At 41.7% G+C, this 13142-nt stretch overlaps 1 protein-coding gene across 5 annotated transcripts in view; it reads right to left on the bottom strand.

The window, feature by feature from the left end:
• The window catches only part of DOT1L (DOT1 like histone lysine methyltransferase), a 98580-nt gene that overhangs the window by 38555 nt on the left and 46883 nt on the right, over nt 1-13142 (bottom strand). For all 5 annotated transcript variants that reach the window (XM_081958030.1, XM_081958029.1, XM_081958028.1 and 2 more), the window contains 8 exons: nt 11831-11899; nt 10163-10269; nt 8865-8906; nt 8141-8224; nt 5312-5549; nt 4271-4384; nt 1804-1895; nt 733-834 (listed from right to left, as the gene is read on the bottom strand). In XM_081958030.1, the coding sequence (XP_081814156.1) occupies nt 733-834; nt 1804-1895; nt 4271-4384; nt 5312-5549; nt 8141-8224; nt 8865-8906; nt 10163-10269; nt 11831-11899 (848 nt within the window). The remainder of the gene's footprint in view (nt 1-732; nt 835-1803; nt 1896-4270; nt 4385-5311; nt 5550-8140; nt 8225-8864; nt 8907-10162; nt 10270-11830; nt 11900-13142) is intronic.

A 13142-nucleotide genomic window follows, 5' to 3' on the forward strand; every position in this document is an offset into this window, starting at 1 on the left:
TAAACTTACTTTGCATCCACCTCAGATAGCAATTAATTTTAAATAGTTTAAATTTTAGTCCACCATTATCGCAATTGTTAGACACTTGATTATGTTATTAATGAAAAAAATCCCCGTCAGACCTAGAAACCATCTTTTACATTGAGCCTTCAGGTCTGCCACATTTTCTACAGTGGGAAAATGGGAGGGGGGAATTATACGGAGTACGGGAGGTATATAGTCAAAATAACATTCCTTTCTCAGAGAGTCAAGGACACCTTGCCTTGCAGCTGCGATGGTGTGACTGGGAGGCATCTCCAGTTGAGTACAGTGCCTGATTGGGCCATGTGATGGACATGTGGGTGTTGAGCAGGGACTTGGACTTTCATTTGGGTGGGGGAAAGCCTGGAAATTTTCAGATTCGGGTTTTCCCAGATGTGCCAATATGACATCTCTAATAAAATGGAACTTTGAGGAAACTCAAGCCTCGGAGTCTTCTTTCGTTGGGGGTCTTACTTGGAAACCTGACACCCACATTTACACTCATGTGCCTTGAACTTCAGCCTATTCTAGAAAATGTCAAATTCATTCCATCCTTCATTTTCAGATTTGGACTTAATTCCCAGTTAGGGATCTACCAACTCTGCCTTTCTCCTTGGCTGGGGTTCAGTTCAAACTACCTTACAATCCGCAGCACCAAAGACCTTTCCCTTTTGCCCTGCAATCTGTACAGTAGCCCACTCCTCACTGTACCTCGTCTAGCTTCTGCTGGAACAGTCGTTTGATTTCTTCTTTCTGAGCCTGGCAGTGAGTAAACAACTGCTGAGCCTTTCCCATTAACTGAGTATTCTTTTCCTAGGGAACAAAAAAGGGAAGGAAACGCCAATACTTCAGGAAAGTAAAGATGCCATTCCTTAAAACGAGTGACATAACAGTGTTACAGGCATATAGATACGACAGGCTGAGAAGGATTGGAGGGAGACACATGTAATAAGAATCTTAGAAGCAGAATTGAAAAGGACCTTAGAGGTCAACCTTCTAGATTCAGCTGAAAGATCGACTCTGGAGTGACCTGATTCTATTGGCAATTAATTGGCAATCCTTTAAAAAACAGTCCAATGTCAGAGCTGCCATCCTTCGCTCAAATCTGTGCTTTGCTGGTATCAGTCTGCCATACATTAGGGGGGGGGAGGGAGATAGAGGGAGGCAGGGAGGGTGTGTGTGGAAAGGGAGAACCTGAGAAGAGGACCTGGGAAACCAAAAGCAATATTTGTACAGTCCCGAGACATCTCAAGACCAGAGCCCTGGGAATGGAATGCAGCACATATCCATCTAACCAACCATAGGGTGGACAGCTATCAAACATCGTGAAAAGAATAGAATAGAATAGAATAGAATAGAATGAGTAGAATTAGAGTAGAGTAGAGTAGAGTAGAGTAGAGTAGAGTAGAGTAGAGTAGGAATAGGAATAGGAATAGGAATAGGAATAGGAATAGAGTAGAATTCTTTATCAGACAAGTGTGATTGGACACACAAGGAATTTGTCTTCGGTGCATAAGATCTCAGTGTACATACAAGCAATAAATCATAATTATAGTCATTAAAAATACATACTTCTTCTCTACATGTGACTGGACAGTGGGGGTGGTAACAGGGAGTGCAAGAAAGGGGAAGTTAACTAGAGGAATTTTCCCACTCAAACTCTTAGTCCTGGCTTGGCTTACTGTAACCACTTGGCTTTAGTAAAAGTAATATTTTCGCTACGAATGGAGTCCACAGTGTTTCGTTCCTAAGGGACCAAGTTGGGCCAGGTCTGACACCTACCTTTTCCTGTTCCAATAACTGCTGAAGAGTTGCCTTATATTGATTTGTTTTCATATAAGCCATGAACTGCATATACTGGATCTTAAAAGAGTCTGTAAGTGAAGGAAAAAACCAACGTGAACAGTCTGCAAGCAGTTATTAGTACATCAATCTTTTGTGCAACTTCAGCTTGTTGCATCTAAATTAGAAATACACAAATACTAAAATCTATTCCTAAAGTACTAAAACTTCACACATTCTAGCTCTTTAATTTAAAATAATAGTGTCCTGCTCACTTGATTAATAAATCAAGTGAGAATCAGAAATTCTCAACAATTTCCTGCTAGTCATTCTGTAATTGATTAGAAGATCCAGATAAGTAATCGGTTGACCTCTGACCTTTTCTCTTCCTCTTTGTATTAAAAATAAACCTTATTTATCCACAGAGGCTCTAGTGAGAGAACTTCTTTTTCTACTGCTTTGTCTGGCAATTTCCAAGAGATATGCTGAAAGGTACCATATTTTTCGGTACAAGACGCACCTTTTTTCCTCAAAAAAGAGGGTGAAAATCTGGGAGCATCTTATACACTGAATACAGCATTTTTGGCCTCCCAAAACCCCGCCTCCTTCACCAAAATGGCCCTGCATAGCCTTTAGGAGGCTTCCAGAGTGCTGCTGAGGGCTGGGGAGGGCAGAAATGAGCAGAAAAATACCATTTTTTTGCTCAATTTCGACCCCCACCTCACCCCAGGAGCACTCGATAAGCCTCCTAAAGGCTATGCATGCCCTTTTTTGACAAAAAAACGGGCCCATTTTCGCATAAAACAGGCCATTTTTGGGAGGTCTGCAGAGTGCAAAAACTTTTTTTTTAATTTGCCTCTTCAAAATCTTGGTGTGTCTTATACTCTGAAAAATACGGTACTTTTCATATTCTGAGTTTATCTTAACTTAACTTTTAACTTTTATTTAATTTCTAGACCGCCCCTCTCCCAAAAGGGACTCGGGGCGGTGTACAGTCATATTAAAAACAGTGAATATACATAATATAAATATAAAATAAATATAGGGCTGGAGGAGGTAGCAATAGTTTACTGTACAATAGTTAAAGTTAGATTAAAATTTTAAAAATTTAAAAATACATTAGAAACACCCCTAAAAACTATCCCAGGGTAAAAATATTTGCCAGGAGGTATGAATGGGACTATAAATGGGCCAGGCCAGCTAGTTGGAACAGGTGAGTCTTAAGTTTTTGTTGGAAGGAGCGGAGGTCGGTAGCAGTTCTAATATCGGGGGGGAGGTCATTCCAGAGTGTTGGGCCCATCACAGAGAAGGCTCTACTCCTAGGCGCCGCCCGTTGGCATTGCTTGGTGGACGGCACCAGGAGAAGTCCCTCCCTGTGAGAGCGAATTGGTCGCAGGGATGTATGTGGAATAGGAGTTAAGAAACAGAGATATGTATGTACTTTCAGCATGTCTTGGTATGGTTAACATGAATCTTAAACACCTTGCCTTGTAGTGGGGATACTAAACAGGCAAAAAATTGGAATTCCAATTTTCCAATCTGATTGGAATCTAGTGGTAAAACCCTACCTACAATAATGCAGCGAGGATTGATAATGCCTCATAGCCAAATTTTTAAAAATAGTTTCAGTAAGTTAAATCCCTAAAACAAAGAAAACCAGAGTGGAGAAAAAGAAAAAGCATTATTTTAAAAAAATAGAACTCAATTTTTATATGAAAGTTGAAGAAGTGAAAACAAATTCCAAGACTGGATTTAAGAGGAGCCCTGTCCTTTTATTCCACAACTGAAGCCGGTTTTCCTTCAGAGCTTCAGATGTCTATTATTCATCATCATCTTCATTTAATGACCCCATAATCCCTGGAGTGGTGGAGTCTGGGCAACTGAATGGAGCTAGCGGACCGTTTTAATGGCCGGATGCCATTCCTGTTGCCAATGCAGAGTTTTGTTCAGCAAATATATTCTTAGTGAGCCCAGAGAGAGCAATATCTGGCTTTACCTAGGATCGAACTCACGGCCTCCTGATTGTGAGGCAAGAGCTCCACCTCTAAGCCACCGTACCACAGCTTCAAATGTCTTACTATTGAATCTGCTAAATAATTTTCCACCATTCTCTTGCAGGCAGACTTCACATATCTATTTCAGGCAGACTTCACATATCTATTTCAGATTATTTTCAACCACTCTTTCATCTCAATAGTTAAGAAGAAAACACACAGATTATTTTTATAGGTTGTGATGGAGATATGCAAGTGCATGAATTCACCCACATGGGAAGATTCATGCACTTGCAGATCTCCATCACAACCTGCTAAGTCTGACAAGAGGTCATAAAGATTTTTTTTAAAATAATAATAATCAAAACTGTGAGAGAGATCAGAGCACAGGGCTTTTCTTTCTTTCTACACCTTCAGCAGATGCTATGTCAAGAAATATGAACAGCTCAACAACATGGGGGAGATGCCCTTACCTAGCAGCTTCTGTAGTGCAGGTGGAGTAGGAGTTATCAAGAGCTGGTTGGACGAATGCCGCTGTACTTTAGGAGGTAGCTGATAAAATGGACTATGAGGTGACCTATAGGCATCTGGATGGAAAGAGAACATGAGTCCATTAAGCTTCTTTCTATTGGAAGGAGTCCAGCCTGGGATTAGACCTTCATCATTCCCCTTTGATATAATTATTGGCCTGTGACACAATTTCCCCTACTTTGGTTTCAAAGTAGTTCACAGTTTTAAAAATATGCTACAGGTGGTCCCTGACTTACAACGACGACTGAGTCCAAAATTTCCATTGCTAAGAGAGTTGTTGTGACTTGTGCCCGATTTTATGACCTTTTTGTCCACAGTTGTTAAGCGAATCACTGCAGTTGTTAAGTGAATCCAGCTTCGCCTTTTGGCTTTGCTTGTTGGAAGCCAGTTGGGAAGGTCACAAATGGTGATCACACGACCTCAGGGCAGGGCAACTGTCATATAATACATGCCAATTGCTAGGTGCAATTTCCAAGTGCCCAAATTTTGACCATGGGAATGCCTCAATGGTCGTGAATATGAAAAATGGTCATAAGCCCCTTTTTTTCAGTGCTCTTGTAACTTTGAACAGACACTAAATGAATGGTTGTAAGTCGAGGACTACCTGTACTATAACTAACAAAATCATAAATGAAAGCTACATCCAATCAGGATCGAAACTCATTTTCCCGGTCTGTAGAGATCACATCCCTCCACCTGTTGCAGATAACCTGGGATACAGCCTTGAGAAAGGTATGCATGGAATGTGCTTCTGGTTGTGGCTGCCGGGCTGCTCCTTCAGTCCCCCCCCCCCCCCCAGCCTATGGCAACTCGAGAGAAGGCCAGGAAGACTTTGAGTTGACATATGGACTTCAACACCCAGAATTCTGAGAGCTGAAGTCCACATAGTTAAAACGTCATTGAGGTTGAGAAGCACCAGCCTAAACTGACAGAAAAGAAGACCTTTTCTAAAGGGACTGGCATTCCCCAGCTGTAGGGCTCACCCTGAGGAGAGGATGAATTTGTTTGTGATACAGTTTGAGCATGGAGAAGCTCCAGCGCGGTTTGGTTCTTCTTGATCTTGCGGTCGGCATTCACCACGTTCATTTTCTTGGGGCGCCCACGCTTCCTACCAGCCATCTTCCTTCCCTTTTTGCTCAGCTTCTTCTTGCGTGCTTTGGAGGGAGATGGTTTTTTGACAGTGTTGGCCGCAAGGTTCTTGTCTTCTTCAGCACCATCGTCCTTTAAAAAGAAAAGAAAAGAAAAGAAAAGGAAAGAAAGAAAGAAAGAAAGAAAGAAAGAAAGAAAGAAAGAAAGAAAGAAAGAAAGAAAGAAAGAAAGAAAGAAAGGAGAGAAAAGGCAATTTTGAGATAAGAAAAAAAAGGTTCATTCTTTCTCCTTATGGAGGATAGTCAAAAACAACACCCCAAACTCAGTTTTTCGTACAGGTAGTCCTTGACTTATAACCATTCATTTAGTGACTTTTCGAAGAACGGCACTGGGGAAAAGTGACTTAGGACCGTTTTTCACACTTACGACCGTTGCAGCATCCCTGATGGTCAGGAATTTTGGGCTCAATTGCAGTTGTTAAGTCGAGAATTACCTGTACTACCATCAAGCAGAACTATTAAAAATTCTCTTTCTGTAGGAGACTTGAACAGCTGCCATCAACCAGAGAAGGCCAGCTATGCTAGAAGAAAATAGCATATTAATAATTATCTTCCTGTATAAGCCTATTGTGCCATGAAAGACTAATATAACCTTTCATTCCTGAGAGGGGTGAGTTTTCTGTTTTTAAAGTAACCTCTAAAGGAATCAGAAGTCAAATAGACAATTAATACATGGCCATGATGGTGAACCCATGGCACGCATACCACAGGTGGCATGCAGACCCCTCTCTGCGGGCATGCGAGCCATCGCCCCAGCCCAGCTGCACCATGCATGCAGGTTTCCTGCTGGCCAGCTGGTCTTCGGGTCTCTGCCGCGCATGCGAGCTGCACTGGCTGCCTGTGGTCTACCGAGTGCGTTTCAAGGTTTTGATTATGATCTTTAAAGCGCTCCATGGCACAGGGCCTAGTTATATGCAGGATCGCATCCTGCCCCACACATCCCTACGACCAATTCGCTCACACAGAGAGGGACTTCTCCGGGTGCCGTCCGCCAAACAGTGCCGGGGGGCGACACCCAGGAGCAGAGCCTTCTCTGTGATGGGCCCAGCCCTATGGAATGACCTCCCCCGTGACATCAGGATGATTTCCGATCTCCGCTCCTTCCGTGTACAGCTGAAGACCCACCTCTTTCAATTATCCGGCCTGGCTCAATTGCAACCGTAATTTTCCCATTCCTCCAAACTGTTTTTAAATTGTTCTTAAATATTAATTTTATTGGGTTTTTACAATTGGGGTATTTTAAAACAGATTTTTAACTGTCTATTGATGTAATTTGCTTCCTCCTCCGTGTATGTATGTGTGTTGTGTATGTATGTACGTTGGGTGTTGTTATAAATATGTTTCATGTTATATGCTCCATTGTACGCCGCCCCGAGTCCTACTTGGAAAGGGAGCGGCTAATAAATCCAAATTTATTATTATTATTATTATGCGCAGGGGGGGCACTCGCATTGCATTTTGGGGAGATCAGGCATGCATAAATGCATTCGCGAGTACACGCTTTGGGCACTCGGCACCAAAAAGGTTAACCATCACTGGCTTAGAGCAATTATCTATGAAACAGGGGACTGGGTGGCTTGATCTTTAATACAGCTTCTGGATCCATTGGACTGCAAATCAATAATACCTCAATCAATCCTAAGCCTTGCACTTCTGAAGAACATGTGATTGGGGAATACTGCTCTAAAGACTTGCATTATGACGTTAAACTCCTCCATCCTCCATAGGCAATATTGTAATCTAATAATTCCTACAGCTTCAAATTGGCTGGCAATGAGGGTGGGCTTGCCACGAATACAGGTGGTCCTTGACTTACAACCTATAATTTAACCATCATTCAAAGTTACAATGGCGACTTACAATCGATCCTCACACTTACGACCCTCACAGCATCCCACAGTCATTTGATCAAAATTTGGGTGCCACATGTATTTACAATTGAAGCATGCTGGGATCATGTGATCACCTTTGTCAACCTTCTCGGCTGTTTTCCAACAAGCAGAGTTAATGTAGGAAGCTGGATTCATTTAACCACCATGTAATTCCCTAAACAACTCCAGAGATTCACTTACAACAGTGACAAGAAAAGGTTGTAAAATTGGGTGCAACCCACTTAACAACTGCTTTGCTTAGCAACAGTCACAACTGTGTTCATACGTCAAGGACAACCTGTGCTGAATTACTGTTCACCCATCTATTCTGTCATCACATCTCTTCTGTCTCTTTCCAGAGCATCTTATCAACCAAGTCATTATTCTACTGTTGGAACTCTGGAAGAACTGCAATTTAATAGGAATGCCTGCTATGCTAGGAAGAGTCATTCCTCTGGCATTCTTAGGTTTGAAACCCTGAAGATTATCATCATTCATTGTTGGCAACAAAAAAAAGTCGCACCCAAACTAAAGTAGTTTTATCATGTTTTCAAAAGCAGCTCTCACTATTCCAGTTGGGATAGGAGCTTACTTCTAATGGAAAACAGATGACACAACTAGCTATTAACTGAAATTTATCCACTGATGTTTTGAGAACTGATTTGTATCATTTACCCCTAATGGAGGTATTACTCTAGATTCTTTTCTGTAAAATTTTGTGTGTGTGTTTATATGATTTATATAGATTACCAGTAAATAGTGACATGTAAGGAAGCCTTAATTAGAATCAGACCTTGTTTTCTTGGACTTTTGTTGGAGTTGTGGTGTTACTCTTGTTTTCTCTTTGCTGTCGACGTCTAGCTGCCTCTTGTTCTTCCTGTGGAAAATAAAATAAAGGAAATAGTTGAGTGGGTGAAATACCGTACTGTCCCCAAGGTAACTGAGGAGGGCACAAAGGCTCTAGATTAACCTCTTACTGTTATTCAAGAATCTTTAGAACAGAAAGTTGAATTAAATTGCACTCTTGTGATCGGCCATCTAATATATTAGTCACTAATTTTTATCCAGACTCTATTGAAAGCAACAGTGACATTCCTGGACTTCTGAATCCAAAATTAGTATTATTTAAGGAAATGAATACATCTGTATTCATCATGATGACTGATATGCAAGTTATACAAGTAATACTTTCCTATGTATCATTACTTTTAAAGATTTGTTCATTTTTCCTCCTAATTTTAAAATGAATGCTCATAATAGCAAAAATGTAACTGCCAGGTACGGGTGTTCAAAAGGATGGCAAGCTCCATATTCTGCTGTTTTTTCTGTGCGATCCCAGAACTGTAACAGGCATACAAGTTGATGCAATTCTATGGACACAGAAGAGTTAGGTCTACTTCGTTATCTTACAGGAAAACAAAAGCTTCCAAAATCAGAAGGCGTAATATCTAAGGCCTTCACTAGTTTATTTTCTTCTTTGGAGGAACAAGATTTGTTGACAATAAACAATCACTTACCCTGAGTTTTGGATTTTTGAGACTAGAGAAGTAGTTTTCAAGCTAAAATGGAAAAAAAATGAAAATGACAAATGGGCATCAGAAGAAACATTTAAGAGGTTTATAATGCATTTCACAAAGAGATAGAAAACAGTGGACAATGTACTTAGAAATTAAAAACCTCCCATACATATTTTTCCAGCTTTCCAAAGAATAAACTTACAAGGAAACAACATTAAAAATTCATACTGAGCCGATCAGGTGTAATTAGGCAAAGGGTTCTTTTGAAAAGATTCTTGGATACTAGGAATATAAATTATGACATCTTTTATTTACTTGGGATGCCATGGTAATTACTTTACAAAACGAAACTCGCCATGACGCCTGTACTGCTGGAAAATACCAGATGGGCAGAGACCATTGGAGATATTGTAGCTGGTCCTTCAAACCAGGGGTCCCCAATCTTTTGGACCTCAGGGACCACTAAATTCATAATTTTAAATCCCGCAGACCACTAATATGAACTGCCTAATGACTGGCTGGGTGGGTGTGGCTAGGTGGTCATGTGAATGGGTGGGCATGGCCAACTTGATGTCACTCCCATCAAGGGGCACCTCACCAACCTCTACTTGCCCTTCCCCTCCCAGCTATTCCTCACCCTCCGGGGTTCCTTAGGGCCCCAATAGGAAGCAGCCTATTGGAGCTGAGCTGCCACCACGAGAAAGAGTTGACAAAACCACTGGCTCAGTTCAAATTGGAACTGACCGAGAAGGAGGTTCAGTAGAAGCACCTCACTGAGGACTATGAGCATAGGCTTTCCAAGCAGAGAAAAGACCTGCAGGAGTGCAAGGCGAGGTACAGGCGCCTGGAGGCTCAGCGGGCTGAGATGGTCAGCCAGTTCCAGGCCATGATGCAGTCCCACTGGAACGAGGCTCTCTGGCTCTTCGCCACCAGCAGCGCTTCCCTCCAGCCTTCGCCCAAAGCCTCGCACCAGGAGGCTGAAGCAGAGCCCAAGTCGGAATTTCTGCCCCCTCCGGCTGCACAAAAAGACCCTGAAGGGGGAAACTCTCTTCAGCAACACAAGTCTTCATTGCACGTATCCGGCCCAGGGGCCGCAGTTTGAGGACCCCTGATTTAGTGCAATATAAAAAATGCAAATAATTTTTCTACCACCAAAATTTTATCGCGGACCACCAGTTGGTGACCGTTGCTTCAAACAATATGGTACAATGCCAGGTAGGGCTTTATAGATAATAACCAACATCTTGAATTGGACTAGGAAGTTGATTGGCATTAGTGCAGCTTCTACCAATACTCACTATGGTTCGATCAATAGTATGCAGGTAGTAAGAAACTGGTTTCCCGGTCCATGAGACAGATCCTTTCAGTGGTGACAATTCTACAACTCTCATTATAGTGCCAATATCTTTGAAATAAATAAATAAAAGGTGAACAGAATTAGGAAGCTATCTGCTGCAATTAGATGATGTAATGACACATAGATGGGATTCGATTTTGCAAAGACACCTATGTTAGGTCACTGCAGAAAAACCACCAACACAAGCTAGGTATTCTTAGCTCTGATATGTGGGTGTAGAATCCTTGGAGTGAAAAGGCAGTTATATACAACTGCAACCAATTGTATATAAATTTAGATGCAGGAAAACCTTAAAGGGGCAATCACATACCCTATGTTAGGGCTGAAAGGGAGGAGAGAGAGGACCCAGGGGTGCTCATGCAAATCCTACTCCCCCCCCCCCATGTCCCAATCCCGTCAGATCTCTGCATTCAACAGGAAGGACTGAAGTGGGTTTGTTTGTGTTCACCCAACTTCCACCTAGTGGAGAATGTTTTTTTTTTTAAAGGATCAACCAATGGAAGATCAAGGTTTATTTTTCTATCAGCATACAAAAACCTATTGCACATCGAACAACCAAAAATAAAAATACTCTAAGGACTAACATATGTAATTTATACCAGAGGTGGGTTGCTGTGGGTACGGCCTGGAGCAGCTGAGAGCGTACCGGTACGTTGGCTCATTTGGCCCACCTGCCCGTCCACGCTCCATAGCTGTTTTTATGGCACACGGTAAAAGTGCACAGCGTGCAGTGCCTGCACAAACCCCAACAAGCAGCTGGTTGTCGCAGGGACAGTGAATTGGGCACGCGCGCACAGTGCAAGTCAGGCACATGCGCAAACAGAATGCACGAGTGTGTGATCGGCGTACCGGTACTGACAATAAGAGCAACCCATCCCTGGTTTATACAGAATAAACTTTCTGGAAATTGATCTTTTCAGTAGTTCTGGTTATCTTAATGGACGTGACTAATTCAGAATGAAGTGTTGCTTTATTTCTAATTACCCAGAAGCTTTTTCTTATGGTCCAAGTATATAAAAGCCTCCTTCAGACCTCCCTCATAAACACAGGAAGTTTAGGATAGGTTCACTGGGGAAGGAGGGAGAAACAAGTTTTGCAAACATGCTTAGTCCAAAACACCTAGAGGGCATGGGTGGAGTGTTTAAAATGCTAGCCAAGAACTAGGAGACTCAGAGTTCTCGTTCTGCCCTAGATATGAAAGCCAGCTAGGTGACTTTGGGCCAATCAATAGAAGATTGTGAGTTCTAGTCCTGCCTTAGGCATGATAGACAGCTGGTTGACTTTGGGCCAATCTCCCTCCCTCCCTCCCTCTCTCTCTCTCCCCCTCCCTCCCTCCCTCCCTCCCTCTCTTTTTCTCTCTCTCTCTGTGTCTCTCTCTCTCAGCCCGTCACCTCACAGGGTTATTGTAGAGAAAATAGGAGGGAGGAATATTAGGAATGTTTGCTACCTCAAGTTACTTATAAAGCACTAAAGGCAGGATAAAAAACTAACAAATAAATAAAACACTAAATAGCATTTTAGAAGTTCATCATAACTGTGCCTATTGTTTTGCTTCTCAATATGCAGCTTAAAACATAAGAAAATACACAAGGAAAAAACCAAAACTTACCACTCAAGTTTCGACTGTTTATTCTAAAGTTTAATGGTGCAAAAGGTTTTGAGGATACTATCTGGCCACCTGGAAAAAAAGTTATGCTACAGGTTAAGGTCCCTGATAAATTAGGGGGGGAAACGTGTAAATTTAGTTACTTCTGTGTCATAAAGATATATGTATCTTTTCATTTGGGATGCCCCTCCCCGATGAGCTTAACGTATCTGGTGATTTTAGATATCAGTGATGTTTTCAAATGATATATATGAATGCTGAGTATAATAACAGAGGATAAGTTTGACACACGGGTAGTCCCTGACTTACAACCATTTGTTTAGTGACCATTTGAAGTTACAATGGCAATGAAAAAAATGACTAACAACGGTTTTCACACAACCTCTGTAGCGTTCCCCCCCTCCATGGTCATGTGATCAAAATTTGGCTGCTTGGCATCTGGCTCATATTTATTATGGTTTTAGTATCCCAGGATCATGTGGTCACCTTTTGAAGCCAGATTCACTTAACAACCATGTTACCAACTTAACAACTGCAATTATTCACTTAACAAATGTGGCAAGAACGGTTCTAAAATGAGGCAAAACTCACTTAACAGCTGTCTAAGTTAGCAACTTAGGTTCAATTATGGTTGTAAGTCCAGGACTACCTGTAGATAAAATTGGCAACCAGAACACTCAAATTCTGTCTAAATAGCTGAAGGAAAGGGAAATCTCTGTATATGTATATATTCATCTTCAGTTCACACACAATCCTTCAAAACCGCCCTGTTACACAGGGAAAACAGAGGCTGGGAAACACAACTAAACTGCAAGAATATGACAGAGACCACAGGAGAAAATAAAAGGATGCAGAACTACCTATCTTCTTGGAAAACAACAACGAACTGGGGAAGACAGACAGCAAGACGGAACCGTTTATCCAACATTAAATTGATGTTTATGGAAAGCCCCAATGATAATTCACTGCAGGGATGTCCAACCTTGGCAACTTTAAGATTTGTGGACTTCAACTCCCAGAATTACCCAACCCCCAAGTCTTAAAAGTTGCCAAGGTTGGTCACCCCTGATTTACTGCTTGCATGAAAAAGGACATTATAAAGAATCGCTCTTAGGATCTTCTGTTCTTCAAAAAAGCAACCAGTACAATGAATGTGATTCAGTGAACATTTTTTGTTCTATTAGGAGGACCCCATTTTAATTGCTTTGGCTCCTTGGGGCAGCAAAGGGTTGGCAGGTTTTACTATTTGAAACTGGAGGATTAAGGGGCAAAATCTATACCCTGAGGTTTGACCTTTTTTTTTTTTTTTTTTTGC

The sequence above is a fragment of the Natrix helvetica genome (genome assembly GCF_964273705.1).
Source record: "Natrix helvetica genome assembly, chromosome: 1".
Taxonomy (NCBI): domain Eukaryota; kingdom Metazoa; phylum Chordata; class Lepidosauria; order Squamata; family Natricidae; genus Natrix; species Natrix helvetica.